Below are 21,359 nucleotides of genomic sequence, written 5' to 3'. Positions count from 1 at the left end.
AATTTGGCTTAAAGCAACAAGATCCACAATGAAAGCCAGTTATGGTTAGTTATGCTAAGCTTAGGCTTTAAGAAAACCTGTAAGAAGATTAGCATTTGCAAGACTGTAATCAGAGTAATCACCAAAGTGGTTATGGGGCCATTCACTGACATCTGAGACAGAATTGAACCTCATCTCTCTCACAGTGTGTACCTTTCTCCTTGCCTGGTTTCTATTCCTGATTTGTATATTTTGGAAAAACCCAAGAAAGATATGGTACCATCTGTACCTCACATCTCACTGTGGTTGTTCTGCACTTCAGGTGTACTTCCACCATCTGCACAAGGTCTCTCAATCCCTCTCCCCCTCCCCCTCCATCTCCCTCTCTCCCTCTCCTTCTCTCTAACTCCCTCTGTCTCCTTCTCTCTCCCTCCCCCCACTGCTCTGTCTTTGCCTCTCTCTCCTTCTCCCTCTCCCTCCTTTTGTCTCACCTCACTCTCCTTGTCCCTCCCTCCTTTTCCCTCCCTCTCTTTCCCTCCATCTCTGTCCCTACGTCCCTCTCTCCCCCTCACCCCTCTTTCTATATCTCTCTCCCCGCTTATTCCTCTCTCTGTCTCTCTTCCTGTCCTTCTCGCCCTCTCCCATTCCCTCCCTATATCCCTCTCCCTTCTTCTCTCTTTCTCTGTAGTCATGCTTAGGCTCCTGTACAGGAACCATCCAGACAGGAAAGGCAAGGCAGCAAGAAGGCCCTGGAGGGTCAGCTAGAGGGCAGTCAGGGGTTCTGAGCAAACCTTCTGCAGGGTCTTCCCCACTGAGACACTGACAGATGTGACTGTTCAACAAACCAGACCACTGGCAGGGTACCTCCTGCCCCTGAATGACGGGCAATTGCAGTCCCTTGGCCTTGCTCTCCCTATGTTGCTGCCTAACATCCTGCAAGGCATGCTCCAGCACAATATGGTAGTGCAAAGTCTTTTATTCAACTGTTGGACCATAGTGGATAATTTGGCAAACGAGACAGCCCTTGCCATGCCAATATTGGACAGGAGTTTCTGCTTTCACTTGACAATGACAGCAGTGGTGGTGTGCGCAGGTGCAGCCTGCTTCTCTTCCTCCTTTTGGTCTTCTTCCTTTTGGAGGGTGAGGCCATGCGCTGGCTTTGGGGGATAGCCCTGCCATGGTGCTTGGGCCCGCTTCCCAGCAGGTGCTTGAGTACAGAGCTGTTTTTCACAGCCATCCGCAAGTGGCATGGAGAGATGCACTGTTGGTTGCTCTTCTTGGAAATCCTCCCAGCCATGTCCATGGCCTCGTGCGTCACCCACTGTAGCACAGGTAGACAGGAGTCCCGGCTCCAAAGCACTCGGCAAACTGGCCTCTGCGCAGCTGCCTGTCTATGCGGCTCACAGGGAAGAGCAACCCAGCCCGGGAGGAGCGGGAGGAGCGGGAGGAGCGACTCTTTTTGGCCTTTGCTTCCCGGCCGGTGGAGGGCTCCCCAGAGCACGTCGCCTCAGGCTCCCTTTTCTGCTCGGGCACAGTGCAGGCCTCCTCTGTTCCGGGTATGCTGATTCCTCCCATAGGTTTCTCCATGCCGCGCAGCCTGATCTTCCTGTGCCTCTGCCTGTCTTTCCTGCTCACTCTTGAAGATTTACTGGCCCTTGCTGGTCTTTTCTGCCTGCTGCGCTCCTACCAGCCCAGCCTAGAGGTGCCTGTGGCAGGGTTGCCCCACGTCCTCCAGAAAGGACCTCCCTACCCTGGCTGAGCTTCCCTGAGGAAGGGCTTCAGTTCAGACTATCTCCTCTGCAGGGTGAGACCCTTCGCTCATCAGCCTGGTGTGAACCAAGGTGCCCCTTGTGTGGCGGGACCAATAGGAAGGGACTTCCTCTGCGACCTCACCTCCCTGCTTGTGATATCATCCCCACTCCCACCACTTTCAATGAGCTCAGGGATGGCCTCTGCATCCACCTTCTCCCTTTTTCCCATGTCAGTGGCTTTCCCAGTGTATGACTGTACGAGGCCAAGCCACAGTGCTGCTAGTTTAGGAGAATCCCAAACTCTCCTCTTTCCCTGCTTTTTTTTTTTTTTTTTTTTTTTCCCCCTTATTATCCACTATATATTCTCACACATACCAAGTTATTTAGTGATACCTTTGGAAGTGTTCATGGAAGCCTGATGAAATACAGAGGCTGTTCCTGTTAAAGAAAGGTGGTAGCTGGAGTTGTTTTCCATCCTTTCAGGCTGCCTCTAGCAGAAGACCATGAATCAAGGCCTCTGATATACATGATGTTCTCTTGGGCAACAAACATTTCTTAACTTAATAAATGTTAGGATGGCTGTATCCTAAACTTACACTGGATTTTATTTCCTAGATTTCCTTAGCATACTGGAAAAAAGAAGCCTACCTCTACAAGTAATAGTCAACATTCCTAAGGTTATACAATCCAAACAGCTCAGGTAAAATACTAAATTTGGTAGGAGATTTCTTATGCAACAGTAGAACTTGAAAAGATGTTCTTGAATTGCCACAAGGGTCTTCTGCCTATTAAGGTTATCACTAGTTTATAGCTGTTGGGAAGATAAAAGTCTGAAACTTAGGTTTTGCCTCAGCTCACATAGAACTGAGTCCATTTGTTTGTCAAAAAGTAGGTTCAGAGTAAGTAAAAAGCACTACAGGGAGACAGCAGCAGTGCTACTTCTCTGAAAAGAAAGCTGGGACCTGACCACTTGCCACTTGCTCCGGGAAAACAAAATCCCATCCAATCTGGGGCATAAGAGTTAAGACTTCTTCTTCTACTAATAATTCTGGAAAACAAACAAACAAACAAACACACAAGAACCATAACTCTGTTGATGCCCTCAGTGATGGTTTTGGGAAAAACTTTGCCACATGGGAACATCTGATACCTCTGGATGGCCTACCGAGCAGAAGGTGGCAGCAGGTATCACTAAGAGCATCCATGGACAGCCCATTTCCCTTATGAGATTCCCAGTGGTTGGTGTCTATACTACAGGCAGTTATAAGCAGGACACATGGAAGAAGAAAATGCTTATTTTAAAAATTCAACTCCTTCTCCCTCACAGAAATACATCAGGTCTGGGAACGCTAACACTCTGGCCTCAAAGCTAGTGACTTCTGCACTCAGGCTTCTAGCCAATTTCTACTTGTCAATTACATCTTTGCTCGCTCTATCTATCTATCTATCTATCTATCAATCATTTTCCCCACACTAAAACCACGGAGAGATCTCTTACAGTGTCAAGTTTCAGTACTCCTAAAGTACCTCCCAGGAGCAGCTGGATATGATGACACTTTCGAGATGTCAGAATTTCAGCTCCCTTTCACGGAGGAGACAGCACTGTGAAGCTACACAGACTGTGTTTTGAGATTTTCTTGCCTTGCTGCCTTGCTCTTTCTGTGGTCAGCTGCATAAAATGACTCCTAACGTGTGGCTAAGTGGATAACGTTCTCAATCCATTTTAAGCATAAACAACCACATAAAGCTGAAAACTGATTGACCGAGGGTGTAAAGGCTGGAGAGCAGCCCTATGGAACAGGATCTGGGGATTCTGGTTGACAGGAAGTTGAATCTGAGTCAGCAGTGTGCTCTGGCAACCAAAAGGGCCAACTCTGCCCTGGAGTGAATCAGACCCAGTTAGCTGGTCGAGGGAAGGGATTGTCCTGCTCTGATCTGTGCTGATGCAGCTTCACCTCAAGCCACTGTGCTCAAAATTGGGTGCCACAGTATCAGAAAGACACAATACTATTAGAGGGTGTCCAGAGAAAGCCTGTGAAGATGAGCAAGATGAGAGGTACAGAAAGCAAGATGTGTGAAGAGTGGCTGAGGCCATTGATTTGTTCAGCCTAGAGAAGAGGAGACTGAAAGGAAGCATCATGGTGGCCTACAGCTTCCTTGCGAGGGGAATGGAGCAGCATGCAGGCAGGCTTTTCTCTCTGGCAACGGTGACAGGACCTGAGGGAACAGTGTGGAGTTGCATCAGGGGAGGCTCTGATTGGATATCAGGAAAAGGTTCTTCACCGGAGAGTTGCTGGGTACTGGAGCAGCCTCCACAGGGCACCAGTCATGGCTCCACTACCAGAGTTCAAGGAGAGTTTGGACAACACTCTCAGACATGGGATTTGAATTTTGGGTGTTCCTGTGTGGAGCCAGGATTTGGACTTGATGATCCTTGTGCGTCTTTTCCAACTCAGGATATTTCAAGATTTTGTGATTCTGAACTGCAGAGTACTGGAATGGAAATACTAAGTCAGGAAAAAATGGCATCTGAATGGAAATACATATAAAGAGGCATCTGAATAAAGAGTGTCGCAAGGGATAAAGGCATGTCATCCTTAATGGGTACAGAAATTTGTCATTAAACTAACTAGAAAACAAGAAGACTAATAATTTAAACCCATAAAGATACAGTGACAAAGGGCTGAGAAACAGGGTTGCAACTATGAAATACCCAAGCAGGAAAATAAAGAACACAGAGAGTCAGCAAGTTCTCCTCAGACTTTCAAGGGAAAAGTCAGGCAAAAGACCTTAGGAAAAAACTACTCATCAAAGATTTAAAAGGCACAACCCAGACTCAGTTAGTAATGATTAATAATTACTGCCAATCAAAAAGATGCTCCAAAGACATGATGATGACTCAGCAGCTGCAGTCATCTCTCTCGTGCAGCAATACTGTTCCTTTCTAGAATACCTGAACACATGTACCTTGGCACTGGTAGGTATGAGAGCAAAATGAGTTTTGCTTAAGACAGAAGTCTTCTTTCACTTCCAGAAGGATTCACATTCAGCTTTCCTATAACAAATATTGTAGAAATCATATTATTTTTTATATAATTGGGGAGCAAAGCATAAAATCTTAGAGTACAGTTTCTACCTAGTACGTTTATCTTCTTTTCTTTGATTTTTCAATTTCATTCTACACCTCTGCAGGTGCTTTCATTTTAAAAAAGCTACTCCTCAATGTGTACATTTATAAATTCAGATTTATTGTTCTCTGGAAAAAAACTCAGAATAATCTAGTGCGTCCATCTTCACGACCTTCATTTTACCTATTTTTCCCATCAGTTCCCTCTGGTGCAGCATCCAAAATTCTATACACCAGAAAAGCTCAGAAAGATGATGTCAAGGTGAGCCAAATAAGTATCAGGAAACATCTCCTAAAAGCAAATGTTAATGCAAGGTTAAAAAGCATCAGCCTTTGATCTCTACAAGTTTTGATTTAGTTTTAGATTCCAGCTAATTCCAGTTGGTGTAAATCATGCAGATGTATGAACATTCCTACTTGAATCCTGCAAAAATTTGCCATTTTTTTTCAGTTGAAAGTGAAACAAACAGCATTAGAGTCCCACATAAGCCACTGAGATTCAGGCACAATGTAAGTTGGTCACGTATCATAATTCTTGTTATACTACAAGATGTCCGTTTGCTTTGTCTGCAGCAGTCAAGTGTCCCAGTATTACTTCTTCCTTCAGTTCAGCTGAGACTGCAAACCCAGCCTATGTCATTAGCAATTCTCAGTGTTTGACAAGGGAGACCTGGAGGAGTCCTTGGCACGACAAGCCTAGCTCTGCCCCAACTTGTTCTGCAAACAGGTGCTTGAGATGGGAGCGGTATACATGCATGTCCCCTGCCAAGATTTTTTCACAATTGCATTTAGAAAGCTGGAGACCAAAGGCAGCAGTTTCTGGAATGCTGAAATGTCTGAGGACCCCACCTCCCTTTTCAAAGGAACCCATGCCACTTACAAATTTTCTCTCTAAGAGTCTTCTAGAATCTCAACGCTGAACCAGTTGCTAGATAAATGCCATACATGCTTACTTATGTCTTTGGATGAATGGTCTCTTATTCAAATAGCACCCAGAGCATGGGAAAGTTGGGAAATAGTATTTGCTTTTTGTCTTAGAGTTGATGAGGAAGAGAGAAGGTCAATAAAGGTAGAGCAAAATCAATACCTATGAATATTTCCATCCAGTTAGAATCAATGTCAACAATTGCAGCTAGGCTTATCTCTGAAAATACCTGGCGCACACTATTCCAGTGAGCCCTGTTATTATTCTTACGGTGGATTGGCCCTGGCATAAAAATAGGCAGACTTTATCCATTAGCATCACCTTCTCACCCTGAAAGATGAGCAAGGAAAAAGGATATTCCTTGGCTGATATTTCGAGTTGTAACAGACAGTCCCTCACCAATTCAACTTCAGTATGTCCTTCCTCCTCCTGTCAGGTTTTGTTATTTTTTTCAGAAACTAATGCCAATATACGCTATTGGTCAAGATAACAACTGAAATTTCTTACACTGAAATTTCGTACAAAACACTGGTCTTTTAATTAACCACATGTGGTGCTCCAGGGATACAGAAAGGTTTGGTACATCTGTTACTGTTCTCCCAGTTTGATGCAGAAGTGTATGATTTAACTTAAAACAGGCCTTTTTTTTAAAGCAATGTTTGAATGTTCAGAAAGTTCAGATGTGCTGGATGTTGCTTGTGAGCATGATAGATCAACCAGTCTTACAGAGATACCAGTCTGTAATGCTCTAATTCCTGTCTGAATGAGTTTTACTCAGGATTGCCTTCTGAAAAGCAGCCTTTGCTGTTCAGGCTTGAGAAAATAAAAAGCCAACGGAAATGCAAATATTTCACAACTCTTAGCTCCCAACTTCATATCCTGTTGTGGTTCATTTCCATTAGTCACTCAGAGAGGAGGCAAGATCTCTACAATCAAAAGCTACCAGCTCAGAAGGTATCATATATTTTGAGCCTGGTATGCTCATGCCACCATTTCTTTTCAGGATTATTTGAAACCAAAGACTGTCTTAATGTCCCCCAACAGTGAAATCCCAGTTCCACTGCATTAGGAGTATTTGTAGGTAGTAGTCTCTTTGAAACCTGCCTTGTCGGGAGTACAGAAGCAGCTTGTTGATGGCTGGAACAGAGCAAAAGGAAATGGTCTTTGTTTTGTTCAGTGCCCATGTGGAAAAACAGGTCAGTCTCACCTAGCATTTGACCCTCTTGGGTAAGGTGGAACAAAGCCTTTCTTGTCCATGTTGAGATCAGGATAACAGAAATCTGTCTTCATGGGAAAGAAAAACCTTCCCATAATCGGGAAGGCTTCCAACATGACCACTTGTCACCTGAGGACAAACATAACCCCTGTCTACCGCTGGCGTCAATTCTGCAGGTGCTATCAAATCACTGTGGAACTCAGCGAATAACATCACTGCAAGAATATTCTTCTTTTGCTCAGTTCAGCCTAGGGCAAATACTTCTCTGTCATACAAGGAGACAGCATAAGGAAAAAAGACACAGTCACTGTCTGAGCATCACCAAGCTCACAGCTGTAAGAAAACAAGTCAGTCCAGCACTTCAGACTGGTGACAGCCATTGCCAACAGCCTAGAGGGTCTCTGTGCAACTATGTGTTAGGTCTCCTGGAATCTAGTCTCAAATTTGAGGCCTGTTTCTAATCCTCATCAGAGACTCTCTAGATAACCAATTCCTTTCTAGATAACACCTATGCCAAGAAAGAAATTAAGATGATGATGTCTAGTGGCCGGCCTGCTGCAGGTAGTTTACCTACTGCACTATGATTTCCACAAACCTATGGCAAAAGTGGGATTCAGTTGCAAATACTGCCTCTAACATAATACATAATAACATAAAATAGTACACATTTTCAGAAGAAATAAAACCACATGAAATAGTGAAACTACTGGAGCCACATCTTGCTCTGATAGGTCATACCGATACATAGTCACATACTTGCAGCCTCACTTCTCCTGCCTTGTGTAAATACAAGCACAGCTCATGTTTACTGCAAATTCTGAATAGTAAATGTAATTCAAGTGTCAGTCAGAACCCTCCCAGATATCAAGCAGCAGAACAATGGAACAACCTTCCTTTGTTGGATGACGATACTTTACAGTTGTGACAAAGAAAACTCAGGTGAGCAGTTTTGTCACAGGGATATCATTCCAAAGCAGACAATCATATATGCCAAATGCAGAAAAGACCAAAGGCAAAGGCAGTTCTATAGAGATTGCAACATACAGAACAGATCAGCTTTCAGCAGATTGTAGACAGCATTTCCTTCATTTATTTATAAAACCCTGTCATTTTTAGATAACTGGCTACTTTAGTAAAAATTTAAAACAGGAGAGAGAATTGAAAACCCAGTGTTAGATAGATGGGCCAGAAGTTTGAGAAGTGTACCCCTTTTCACCCATATTGTAACGCTGACCATGTTGGAGTTACTGTGACCCTCTTGCACTTCTTCTCTAGCTCATTGAGACTGCAGTTTCAATCAGTGTCGCATGTCAGCTAATTGTCAACTAGTGCTACTTGTTGAAAACAGGTACAGTGACTTGGACACACACTCTCACAGTTGGTGTTTAAAGATTGGAACTCAACTAACTGACATTCACGTTCCTGCTCTCCAGCAGGGTGAGGAGACCAAACTCTCAAACACAACTCAGAATCATTAAATTCCTTGGAAGCCATATTTGCAACATCTTTTTGCTGCATGTTAAACAGATCAGTGAAGGAGACTACTCAAAATGTACTACTTTCAATCAGCCAAAAGGCAGCACATCAGAATCCAGGCTGTCCAGAACAAAGAAGTCAAAGAATGCAGAGAGCCGCTAAGTTGGAAACCTAGCCCATGCTGCAAATCTCCTTGTCTCTCTCCAGTCATCTTTCAAGTCCCAGGGTGCTGGATCTCCACCACAAGAGCTGCTTCCCACTTCTGACCAAGCCTTGGCTCATCCCACCAGGGCCTGGTGGGATGGCTTTGGTAGGGGTGCAGCTCGGAGACAAGCCAGCTCCAGAAGGCCCTGTGCCACTGATTGTGCCAAGGGCCAGGACACTCAGAGTGCACACCACCCTCAGACAGTGCTTCCCTCACCCCATCCCAGCCATATTACTCCCTGCCAGCCCGGGGCTGGATGCTTTCCCTCCATTGCAGTCATGGCAGCCCAACCCAGGGCCCCCAGGGGGCCTGGCCTGGAAAGGAACTTAGTGGGCTGTTCCACTAGAATTTGCCCTCTTAGCTCTCCTCAGCAACCAGGTACCAGATAGGGAGGGCCAGTGCTGCAAGGCCGGGGGTTCCCACAGACCAACCAACAGCTCCCTTCAGTAGCAGACGAGTTACAGAGACTTTGACTCCATGCACAGCTGCTATGACAAAGCATGAGATCCTCCCTTCTTCTGGTTGAAAAGCTTTGCCCGCTGCTTCTCCATCGACACAATGCAGGGAGGTTTCAGGTGTCATGGCCTTGCTGAGCAGGTCTTCAAGCAGCTCCTGGAGTCCCTGAGACATAGGATATCAATTGCCCAGCTCCAGCCTGCTGACAGGAGGTTTGTCCACAGTCATGTCCACCAACTTTCTGTCAATTCATCTCCTCCCTTCTGTCAGTAGTTTTTCTTGTCTACCTCCTCTTCAGCACTTATCTTCAGTGTTTGCCAGTATTTGTTTTTGACGCAGTGTTTGATGCCAGAGCATACATTCTGTGACAGCTTTCCATTTGTTTTCCTTTTCTTCCTCTTTACTTGTCCACGCATCTCATGGCATGCCTGTGCCTGCCACTCCCGATTCCTGGCAGTTGCAGGATGTCATCCAGAGAGCTGTGCATTGTGGCTCCTTAATTACTGAGTAGTCATCCCCAGATTGTGAAAACTGTAATCATTTTTTACAGTTACGCTATCCCTGCACATTCTATAAGGGTGGTTCAGCAATGTTATCCAAAAGCCTGAGGGGAATATCTTACGGCTGCAGCACCATCTCTGTACTAGCTCTTCTTTCAACTGTGGTAGGAGGGTCTCATTCCTCTCTGCCCAGGACAGTCCTGAGTTATGCAGCAGGACTAGTTCTCATGTTCCCTTGAGGACTGCATTTTTTGTTTCCTCCTATGCAGCCTGAAAGAATAAGGGCCAGATGGCTAGCCCCACAAAAGTGTAATCCAGGATTATAATGGTTACGCTGAAGATGGCATTCACGGTAGTTTGGGAAATCAAGCAGTGACCAGTGTCACTAGGGTCATAAGGACTTATTCCTTCAGTTATAGGATGTCCTTTTACTGACTGACTCTTGTCACAAGGTCTCTGAATTCAGTACTTTTTTTCCACAGCAGCCACAGTCCCCAAGCATACCAGAAGGTGACACAGTCTGTTCTAAGATTGTTCAGGTTTTCCTTCAGTTGTCAATGCCCACTGGGGAGTACAGAGAGACTGAAATGCTGGTGCTTCTGTTTTCCTTTCTTCTTAGTAAGGTATGAGTCAGTCCTGACAGTCAAAGGGGTCCAGAAAGGCTGGATGTTCCTCAAGAAGGAAATCTTCAAGGTGCAGGAGCAGGCTGCACCCCTGTACCATAAGATGAGCTGGCAGGGAAGACTGGCCTAGATGAATGGGGAGCTTTTGCTGAGACTCTAGGAAAAAAGGAATTTACCATCTTTGGAAGAAGGGACAGGCAACTTGGGAAGAGTACAGGGATGCTGCTAGGGTATGCAGAGAGAAAATTTGAAAGGAAGAAGCCCAGCAAGAACTTAATCTGGCCACCATTGTTAACGACAATAAAAAATGTTTTTACAAATATATTAACAGCAAGGGGAGAGCCAAGGAGATTCTCCATCCTTTACTGGATATGGTGGGGAAATATTACCACTGACGATGAGGAAAATGTTTAGGTTCTCAATGCCTTCTTTACTTCTGTCTTCCATATTCAGACTAGTTATCCCTAGAGTAGTCAGCCCCCTGAGCTGGAACACAAGGATGAATAACTCCTCCCTCCAATTCAGGAGGAAACAGTTGGTGATCTGCTACTCCACCTAGACTGTCGCAAGTTCATTGGACCAGATGGGATCCACCTGAGGGTACTGAGTAAGCTGGCAGAAGTGTTTGCCAAGACACTTTCCATCATTTATCAGCAGTCCTGGTCAACTGGGGAGGTCCCTGACTACTGAAGACTTGCCAGTGTGATACCCATCTACAAGAAGGGTCAGAAGGAGGATCCAGGGAACTACAGGCCTGTCAGCCTGACCTCAGTATCAGGGAAGGTCATGGAGCATATCATCTGAAGTGCGATCACAAGGCACAACCATGGGATCAGGCCTAGCTAGCATGTGTTCATGAAAGACAGGTCATGCTTGACCAACCTGATATCTTCCTACGACCAGGTGACCCACCTAGTGGATGAGGGAAGTGCTGAGGATGTCGTCTACATAGACTTTAATAAAACCTTTGACTCTGTCTCTCGTGGTATCCTCCTGCAGCCCGTGGCTTGTGCAGGTATACTCTTCCCTGGGCTAAAAACTGCCTGGATGGCCAGGCCCGGAGAGTGGTGGTGAATGGAATTGAATTCAGCTGGCAACCGATCATGAGTGGTGTTCCTCAAGGGTAGCAGTATTGGGACCAGGCCTGTTTAATACCTTTAATGATGATCTGGACAGGGGAATTGAGTGCCCTTTCAGTAAGTTTGCAGGTGACACCAAGCTGGGAGGAACTGTCAATCTGCCTTAAGGTAGGAAGGCTGTACAGAGGGATCTGGATAGGCTGGATCATGGGTGTCCAACCTTGTGTCTTGCCTGCACCTCAGTGAGTGAAGAGGAATTGTCTTGAGCTGCATGTGCGTAGGTCACTCTGAAAGTAATGCCTCCAATTTATTTCCAAGGAAATGACAACTGATACAAAGAGCACAATAACACTACTTGAAAGAGCAAATTCACAGCTACAAAATGCTGTTTTTCAATATAGTCACCACCATTAGCTATGCATTTTTGCCAGTAATGAGCAAGAGCCTCCTCCTCAAAATCTGCACCAGTGGAGGTGACCCACTGCCACCATCGCCACTGCTGAAACAGATCACTCACTACCTCACTGTGCTGACACCCACTCTTTGGTTTCCATAAACATTCAGCAAGCATCAGTGCCATTTTTTTCTGCATGGAGGAATTCAATTACACACCTTTGCTTCATATGCACATCCATGTCAAATACCATTTTGTCAGACTGCCCCTCTGCTGCCATCTGCCACATGGCAACAAAATGTAATGGGATATTGGTGGGGAGTTTTAACCTCCACTGCCATGACACTGACATCTGCCTCTGATGCTGTGGGCCAACATAATAAAACAGGATGCATTACTTTACGAGCAGCTCTCATATAATGTGACACATGCATGTAAGTAACAAAACTGATTTTAATCTTGAATATTTTTCTATTAAAAAAAAAGAGCACAATAAAAACATAAAACATAAAATAGAAACATTAAGAGGCACATCCTTATTTCTTACACTCTAATGGGCAGGATCACCTCGCTTGACCTGCTGACCATGCTTCTTTTGGTGCAGCCCAGGATATGGTTGGCTTTCTGAGCAGGGAGGGCACATTGCTGGCTCATGTTCAGCTTACCATCCACCTGTACTCCCACGTCCTTTTCAGCAGGGCTGTGCTTTATCCTTACATCTCCCAGCTTGCACTGGTAGCCGGGGTTGCCATAAGCCAGGTTCAAGACCGTGCGCTTGGATTTGTTGAATCTCATGAGGTTCATCTGGATCCACTTCTTGCACCTATCTAAATCTATCTGGATGGTGTCTCGTCCCTTGGGCATGTTGACTGCACCAGACAGGTTGGTGTCATCTGCCAACTTGCCAAGGGTGCATTCATTCCCACTGTTGATGTCATTTATTAAGATATTAAAGAACACTGGTCCCAGTACTGAGTCCTGAGAGACACCACTCATCACTGATCTCTGAACACTGAACAGTTGACCACCACTCTCTGGGTATGATCTCTTAACTAGTTCCTCATCCATCATACAGTCCACCCATCAAAGCCATATCTTTCCAAGTTGGAGAGAAGGATATTCAGGGAGGATCATGTCAAAGGCCTTTCTAAAGTGCAGACAGATGACATCAGTGGGTCTTCCTTTGTTCACCAGCACAGTCACACCATCATAAAAAGCAACAAGTTTGGTCAGGCAGGACCTGCCCTTGGTGAAGCCATGCTGGTTGTTCCATATCTGATAATGCAGATATACCCAGAAAATGAGTTGTTAGCTGAAGGAGTGGAGGATGACCATTTGAACTGTACCTGTGGCAACGGTGTTGTGTGAAGGTACTCAGATGTGGAAAGATTGTAAAATCCTCTCAGAGTTTTGTAGAATATAAGGTATTTCTCCCAGAAAATGAAAGTTCATCAAGGAGCTGATCTTCAGGGTGGTCCCATTGTCTGGAAAAAGTGATGTAGACAAACTGATTTGGAGAGTCTTTTTTCCCAGATCCCTGCACAAGGGATAGGCTCTTCAAGGCAGAATGGAGATAAATGCAAAAGCCCGAAGAGTTACTCTTGAAGTCTTCTCCAGCTTCCTGTTGTTAACAGGTTAGCTCTCTTAGCACTGTTCCTTGCAGAGTTACAGCATATACCACAGAAGGTACCTGTGGCAAACTGCAACTATTTTGTATCAGCAAGGAGATTTTTTCAGCAGCCTGCAAAGCCTTTGTTAGAAGAAATAGCACACTTTAAAACTCTGAGAGCTGTGCGGCATGTTTTGGAGACATTGCTCACATATTACTCAAAACTCTGGGAAAAGCAGATTGTAAAATACAGATGATACTTGATGTATCTCTTATGTCTTAAAACTACCGATTCTCCTGAAGCACTGCCATCTCGTAAGATACAGTAAGTAGTTTTCATCTTATCCATAAGTTCATGTAATCTTGTAGTCTTTTCAGTTATTAGTATATTAGTATATTCAGTTATTACTATGCATGTGGAAGTCCACTTGTCTTTGTGATTGTTTGGACCAAACAGCTAGGCAGCTGTTGCTCTTAGATGCCTATTATGGCTTGGTTCTAGCTGATGCTCCAGAGGGAGGAGTGGGAATCTGGTCTGGCTCATAAAAGAGATATAACCTCAACCTGGCTGTGCCTTGGGAAATCTGTTACCAAGGATCATCTCAGAATAGGAAAAATAGCAATATTTTCAGGTCTCAAGCTCAGTTTTCTCATGATTACAAAATATTCCTTTACCTTACAAAGTTTATAAGTTTCCAAAAGAGTGAAAATAAGGGTATTTATGAAATAGGCTACTGATAAAAGGGCTAGTGCGGCAGCTGGCTTATTGTTCTTGGTTTTGAACAACTACATATGGACCCCCTTTAACCACAGGGAGTGGAAGGTTATTCAAAATCTGAATCTTGAGGAAGCTGATTTTAATACATTTACTTTGTAATAGAATACAAAGTCTGAGATGCTGGCATTCCAAAGAGGAATCTCTGAAATCTGTTTCTTTGACTCAATTACTCACTGCCTTTTTTAAAGCCCTGTGCATCGGTCTGCCCATGTCCACCTAAACCAGCAGAACAATTTCAATAAGAGAACAAGGGAAACAGTGATGACAGGAAAACTCTTCTACTGCAGGAAAAATAATTTTTGCAATTTAAAAGGATCCTTGTTATGTGTTCTTGTCCTCAGTGAATGAAGAGAAATACATGGTGGTGGCCTCTTATGTTAAAAGCAATATGCTGTTGTTGAAGACTTTGAGCTAACTAAAAATGGCAACAATGTAACTGACATATCAAAATTACACTGTCCAATGATTGTTATTTTTGAGAAATGAAATTTTTATTTCACACAAGTTTTAAAAACACATTTGTATTTAATATGTATTAGATTAGCTAAACCCAATAATGAATAACAGTAATTGTACTGTCTCTGCACTCTTCTTAACCTCATCTTCTCCCTTTTCATCGTGTCTCCCTGTGGATTCTCCCAGTTCCCTTAAAAAAAAAAAAAAAAGAGAGAGAGAGATTGATTATTAGCTTTGAATGCCTTTGCTAGTCTTTTGTATATCCTCTCTTGGCCTGCCTTGCTATTTTTATGTCCTTCAATTTTCAACATATGAACACAGCAGTTTTTTTCTGAGGATGTCTGTAAATGCTAGACTTTATAGATCAAGAAAAGTTGATGGGATTTCATGTGTTTTGTTTCATACAAGGTTACAATACCTCATTTTTTTCATAGGCAGGTCTAAGTTATTTTACTAACGGTCTATCTATAAAAAATTTTCCTGTTGGAAACAGAACTGTGTTCTGTTTACTTTTCTGAATGTAGCAGTGTTACTATGCTTAATATTTAAATACATCTATATAAATACATATATAAATATATAACATAAATATATCAACATCATTTAGCATGAAATAATGCAACATACTCTATCAACAGCACTACAAGCTGCCTTCTGCCAGCAAACATTTGGGGAGGGGAAGGGAAGGGAATGAAAGATTGCTTGTACTTCATCTCAAGTGAAGCCATGACATAGAAAGTACTCTCAGTCATTAAGCATTACATAGATGTAAAGTGGAACCACCAAAAGGAAAACAGTAATTATATATTACTCATTCTCTTGGAAAATCCAGGACGTCACTGTTGAAAGCTATTCATACCTCCACTGAACTGCTGACAAGCTACTACTGGAAGCCATTCATATTTCCAGTGAACGTATTTCCAGTACACAACAGAAAATGGGCAAACTTTAGACTTGCACTGACTAAAATGTGAATTCACTCTTGTCAGAATATACGATGTTCTACATGGCAAATTGGCATTTTTTGCCATTTTTATTTTCCCATCTAATGGCTAGATTCTATAGCTACAGCCATACTGGGACAGTGTAGGGACATCTCACATGCTCTAAAAAAGCTAACTAGAGTATCAGCGACATATCATAGCTGTAATGAATGGAGTGTACATGGAAGACATGCACAATGAAAGAATTTAGTGGCTCCTAAAGTGAGTGGGCTCTGTGTTAGAAGACTTTACACTGCCCTGCTGTGTATATGTTCTTCCAATGTAAAACAGAAGAGCACAGATGCATCTTATGTGGTAAAATGAATTGGCAATGTCAGCTTTATTTAAAAGAAAACTGTATTTCCAATACAACTCCAAAAATCATCCTCTGTCTAACCCTCATTTCAGATCTAGAGAAAGAATGAAAAAGCTATATGCGTACGTATGAGCATATAAAAGGGAGGGGGAACAACTGTTCACAAGGGTGGATAGTGATAGGATAAGGGGGAATGGTTTTAAACTGTGACAGGGGAGGTTTAGGTTAGTTATTAGGAGGAAGTTTTTCACTCAGAGGGTGGTGACACACTGTAATGGGTTGCCCAAGGAGGTTGTGGATGCCCCATCCCTGGAAGCATTCAAGGCCAGGCTGGATGTGGCTCTGGGAGGCCTGGTCTAGTGGCTGGCAACCCTGCACATAGCAGAGGGGTTGAAACTAGATGATTATTACAGTCCTTTTAACCCAGGCCATTCTTTGATTCTATGATTCTATGATTCTTCATAACAGAGAGAAAGTGTAAAACATTCTGAAGTCTCAGATGAATGAGCTGAAGACATCTTGACTGTCTGGTGTCCAGAGATCAGACAATGTGATTATCTTGAAAAGCAAATATACATGTAATACTTGTTTGTATGTACCTTTTTTGGTCTTGAAGTGCATTTGGCATTACTTCTCATTTCACTGATTTTCTACGCAAAATATGATCTCAGTTACCTATTTCCTGTTGACAACAAAAAGCAATGCCAGTCTAAGGTCAACAGTATTGATTTATCTTCTATCTTGTAACAGCTGCTCAGTGTAAGCTCCTTTGTCTCCCTCATGTTAAATTCTGATCTTCGTACTTCCAGATGATTATTCCCCTCCTGCTCCTAGCTTCTCTGTCATACAACCCAAAGCTTCTTTTGTCTCTCCTACCAAGGACAACTGGAACTTTTTTCCAGTGCACTGTAGTCTTCTTAAGAATTATCCCCAACATCATAGTGATGTGATTGAAGATACAGGCTTATGTTTTTCTATCACAACATCGGTACAATGAAGATGTCATCTGGGATCAATAATTTATCTGAAGTAATTAATTCAATGGCAAGTTTCCAGTGAACCATGTGCTCTTTAACTGACCAGAATGTAGTGTCTTATAAAATAGCTTTTTTTTCAAAAGCTTCATCTTTTCCTTTTTAGTGTCTGTGTTTCCACAACTAAGACCTCTTTCTTAAGGTCATGCTAAAGGCTCGCTGAACTTAAATAAAAGGTGAGCTTCTGGAACAATTTGCACCAAAGCCCCAGAACTGATTTCCTCTTCCTTCTCTTTTCTTAAGTCCATTGTGCCTATTACTTAGTGGCTATGGCCCATTTGAAATAATAGGGAGTGTAAGGCATTTCAAAGCTGTAAACACAAACTTAGGCAATCTGTTCCTAGCTATATTCTGTCGTGATTGCAGCCAGTGCAGCTGCTTTCCTCACAGCCTGTCTGCCTTGTGTGCACATCTACCATGCAGCCTTATCCCATTAGTGGCAAGCCATTCTGGGAAGACTTGTGCAATATTTTTTACTAGCAACACAGTGGCAATAAACAGAAGCTCCAGCAGTAACTTATGCACTTTTGCTGTGTTCTAGCTTGGTAATCATAAGTCTTCCGGGAAAGTTGTGTAGGTAAGTGGTTAGACAAGAGTAGTTTGAAGTATTACTTACACTGACAGAAATAATAACACGTATGACCAAATTATTAGCATAAATGTATTATATAATGAGAAGTAAACACGATAGTCTGTCTTTAGCAGTCCTACAGCTATTTCTACAACATCACTGTAGCAATTTTCATTTCCTTCTTTATATCCCTTACTACTGAGATAATTGCAGGCCCACTCTACATTGACTAAGTCTTTTTTCAGCACCCCTGTCTCTTTTCTGTGTCCCTAATTACTTAAACAGTATACTCAGCTCTCCCTTCCTTTTTGTCACCTGTTGGCTGAGGAAGAGGAAGGGAAACTCTTGATGCCCATAGGCTGCAGTTACTCACATGTTGATCAGCCACCTTGCTTTTTATGTTTTGCTTTCTTTCTTTTTTAAAGAAAAGTGTAAATGCAGTCTACTGTTACTACAGATTATTTAGTTTTCTATGTTCAGGCTGTATTAACAAGAATGTAGTTACCATAGGATGGAAATTGACACTTCCCATTTACACCGCAGTTGTGAGATCACAGATGGAGTCCTACATCCAGGTTTCTCTCCCTGGTACAAGAAATGCAAGGGCAGATTGGCAGTAGAAGGTCAACAGAATAGGTAGTGGCTGGAACAAAGACAGTATCTGAGACAATCTGGTTTAATTCAGCCTGGATTAAAAAAGGTTAAGAGGGAACGTAATTGCAGTCTTCCACCATGTAAAGTGGGTTTATAGGAAAGACAGATTCTTCTCCAGGGTGCACATTGAAAGGACAAGAAGCAATGGATGCAAGATATAATAAAATAAATTCTGATTTAAGGCAAGAAAAAAATTTTCACACAATGGATGGTGAAGCATAGAAGCAGATGTCTAAAGCTTATGTAGACTCTTCATCCCTGAGATATTCAAAACCTGACTGGACATGATTTGAAGACAACCATACTTAAAAATAAATATTAAACCAGATAATGTCAAGGTCCTTTTCAATCTAAATTAATTCATTATTTCCTAGCTTAATTATTCTTTCTTGATCATATTTACTTAAACTTTGTCAAAAGACTGAAAAGTTATTTAATAGGAACTGCCAAGTTGGAGGGAAATGGTGACTGACAAACATATGAGTGAACATATAAAATAAGGTTATAACATTCCTTTTCCTACAGGTGTACTTATCCTACTACAAAAATTGTAGACAGCTAGCAGACAGCATTCCTTGCTGAATGTTGCTGTGTTCAGTAACAAAACCAGATTAGGTTTAGGAGTTTTCTTCTGGACCATACTGAATGCAGATAGAGTCTAATGCTGTATTATTACTGCCCAGATCCCAGTGCAAGCATACAGTAGCACTGTGTTACGGTTACTTCTACTTGGTGAGATGTTTCTAGGGAAGATCTTCACAATACAAGGAAATACTTTAGCAACATTAAAAATTAACAGGTTGAAACATAGAGCAAACTTCAGACAATGACGTGATAATCAGTGAGGTAAGCATCAGTAAAAGAAATAGACAGGAACCGGTTTGGCTAGCTCAGAAATCTGTTTGAAATATGAGAGTTCACCTAAGCTGTTGTCTGAGAGTCAGGAGAGAGGAAGTTGAACCTATGCAAATTTTATGTAGATATCTTTTGTTAGAATGTGGCTGAAGCTGTGGAGGAGGAGCATCATTTCAGGACAGTTTAAAAGCCAGAAGACAGTCTGTCCGTTTGATATCAAACTCTCTTCTTCAAGGACAGAGATGTGGTCAAGGATTCTTCTGAGTGTTATCACCTTGAGCTGGATTGTCACAGTGTCTTCTGAACTGTAAGAGAATATACCTTGTGCTTTTATGACAATAGTTCAGTTTGTTTCACTTCAGTTAATTTATTCTGGGACATTGCTATGTAATACACTGGGCTTTTAAGAACTAGATACTGAAGTGTGTTTGAAATGAAAATATCTAATATTGAAGCGTGGTTTGGAATGATGATGTCCATTACCAAACTTCTGCAGAATCTTAGTGACAGAAACCTAGAACTGGAGTAGATTAAATCTGAAGTGCATGGGTAAGACTTAGAGGAGATTCTAGGCTAGGTTAGCAAGTGATGATCAGGTTTGGAATGCACTGGAAATACATAGAGAGCATGGCATATGAGGAGGTCCTCAAGACAAATAATGGCTGGTAGCAGGGAGCTATGCTGAACCGTAAATCTGTTACTATTATTCTTAACGTTATTGTTACATCTGCTGTGCTGTGAATGCTTATAAAGCACTGTCAGTGTGGATGGCTTTATGAAAGCAGAAGATTTCAGTCATGGTTTTCAAAAATACACCAACAAGGAAGCTTAAATCTCCTTCTCAAAAGTGCTGAAGGAAAACATTGTGAAAGTCAGATGGTTTTGCTTTCTCAGATACACTTTTGGATTCAATAATCTTACTTTTGGTGTTTGCATATCATACAGTCTAACTTAGGCAAGTGAAAATAACAGTAAGTATATTATTAATAAGCAAAGCTATGGAGGGAAAAAGGGAAGTGATCGTATTATCTGGAAAATTTTGTGTGATTCATGCGCACCAATCTCATTAATTCTGTCATACATTATTTGGAAAGACCACTTTGGACAGCAGAGAACAGTAAGCCAGCAACAGAAACTTAGTCAAATATAGCAAATCTCTATGAATGTTTTTTACAGAGGAAGAGTTTCAGGAAGAAAGGCTGCAGTAATTATAGAGGGTATCATATCTAAAAATATCTAATGGAAGAAAGAAACAAAGAGAGAAACAGAAATGGAGTAGAGCAAGCAGGCTAGATTGATTATGGAACATTTCCTGGAATATTCTGCATTTTACATTATGCTGACTGTCTTATGATATGTCAGTTCTTATTTGGAGGGAGAGCTATCCGGAGAAAAAGAACTTAAAAAATCATTGCAACAATTAACTAGTATTTTTGCCAATTATCTCAAAAAAAAAAAAAAAAAAAAATTGTCACTCTTTTTTATGGGAGGTTCCAGAGGCTTAGGTATACACATAGGTTGTGAGAGGATAAAGACATTTACGCCTTTTAGGTAATTAGACATATTATTAATTGGAACTGTCTAAATACCTGGAATGGAAAGATGCAATATCATGCTGGATAAGAGACTGCATAAAATGATGCCAGTTCTTCAGCTCACGAAGAACAATGAGGAACAGAAATTTGTCATTTGTACTCGGAACATTATCCAAAACTAATTGAAATAAATGGAAATCCTCCCAGTGGTTTGAGTGAGTCTTCGCCCAGGTCCCACATCTTCTTTCACATGTATAATATTTCTGTGGTATTTTCCTCTCTTGTTTGCTTTCCTCCATGACTGATCTGTTCTCATCCTCTTGCAGTCAATATGTGCTGCTGGTGCCAACTGTGGTGCGGAGCAACTCTCCACAGACTGCTTGTGTGCAATTTCAGAGTCTCAGTGAGCCTCTGTCTCTGAGTGTTGTTCTGGAATACAGCAATATACAGACAACTCTCTTTGAGGAGTTCGTGACAAAAAATGATTACTTCACGTGCTGCGAGTTCAAGGTATTTTCTTTTTTTGAGAACACTGCTGGAAATATTCCTGAGTGCCACTGTCATTGTCAATGATGGCAAGAACGTAAAGAGTGCAGTCATGGAATATGACATAAAAAAAAAATAACTTAATCGAACAGCCAATAAAGAGAGGAAAAAGAAAGTCATGTGGTCTGCATGGAGGCACTGGAAAATGGCTTTCCATCTGCATTCACAGATAGAAAAATGCTTTTGATTGCTGTCCCATGTGCATGCCTTTTCTGTGACTCTGCAAAATCAGAACAGGTATGAGAAAAATAGCCAAGATTAGGTCTTCTAGAACAGGGCTGTATGGCTGGG

At 42.4% G+C, this 21,359-nt stretch overlaps 1 protein-coding gene and 1 non-coding gene across 2 annotated transcripts in view; both read left to right on the top strand.

Moving 5' to 3' along the window:
* Positions 1-1,379: 1,379 nt before the first annotated feature.
* Positions 1,380-1,489, top strand: MIR6606 (microRNA 6606). The gene has a single exon (NR_105474.3). It is a non-coding gene; the product is annotated as a microRNA 6606 (primary transcript).
* Positions 1,490-19,112: 17,623 nt separating this feature from the next.
* OVSTL (ovostatin-like) overlaps positions 19,113-21,359 on the top strand; it is a 37,449-nt gene continuing 35,202 nt past the window's right edge. Inside the window, exons 1-2 of the mRNA XM_040648410.2 lie at positions 19,113-19,294; positions 20,849-21,032. Of these exons, the coding sequence (XP_040504344.1) occupies positions 19,128-19,294; positions 20,849-21,032 (351 nt within the window). The 5' untranslated portion in view covers positions 19,113-19,127. The remainder of the gene's footprint in view (positions 19,295-20,848; positions 21,033-21,359) is intronic.

This window comes from Gallus gallus, chromosome 1 (genome assembly GCF_016699485.2).
Source record: "Gallus gallus isolate bGalGal1 chromosome 1, bGalGal1.mat.broiler.GRCg7b, whole genome shotgun sequence".
Classification (NCBI taxonomy): domain Eukaryota; kingdom Metazoa; phylum Chordata; class Aves; order Galliformes; family Phasianidae; genus Gallus; species Gallus gallus.
The sequence above is the reverse complement of the archived record's forward strand: the minus strand, read 5'-3'. Positions and strand labels throughout refer to the sequence as shown.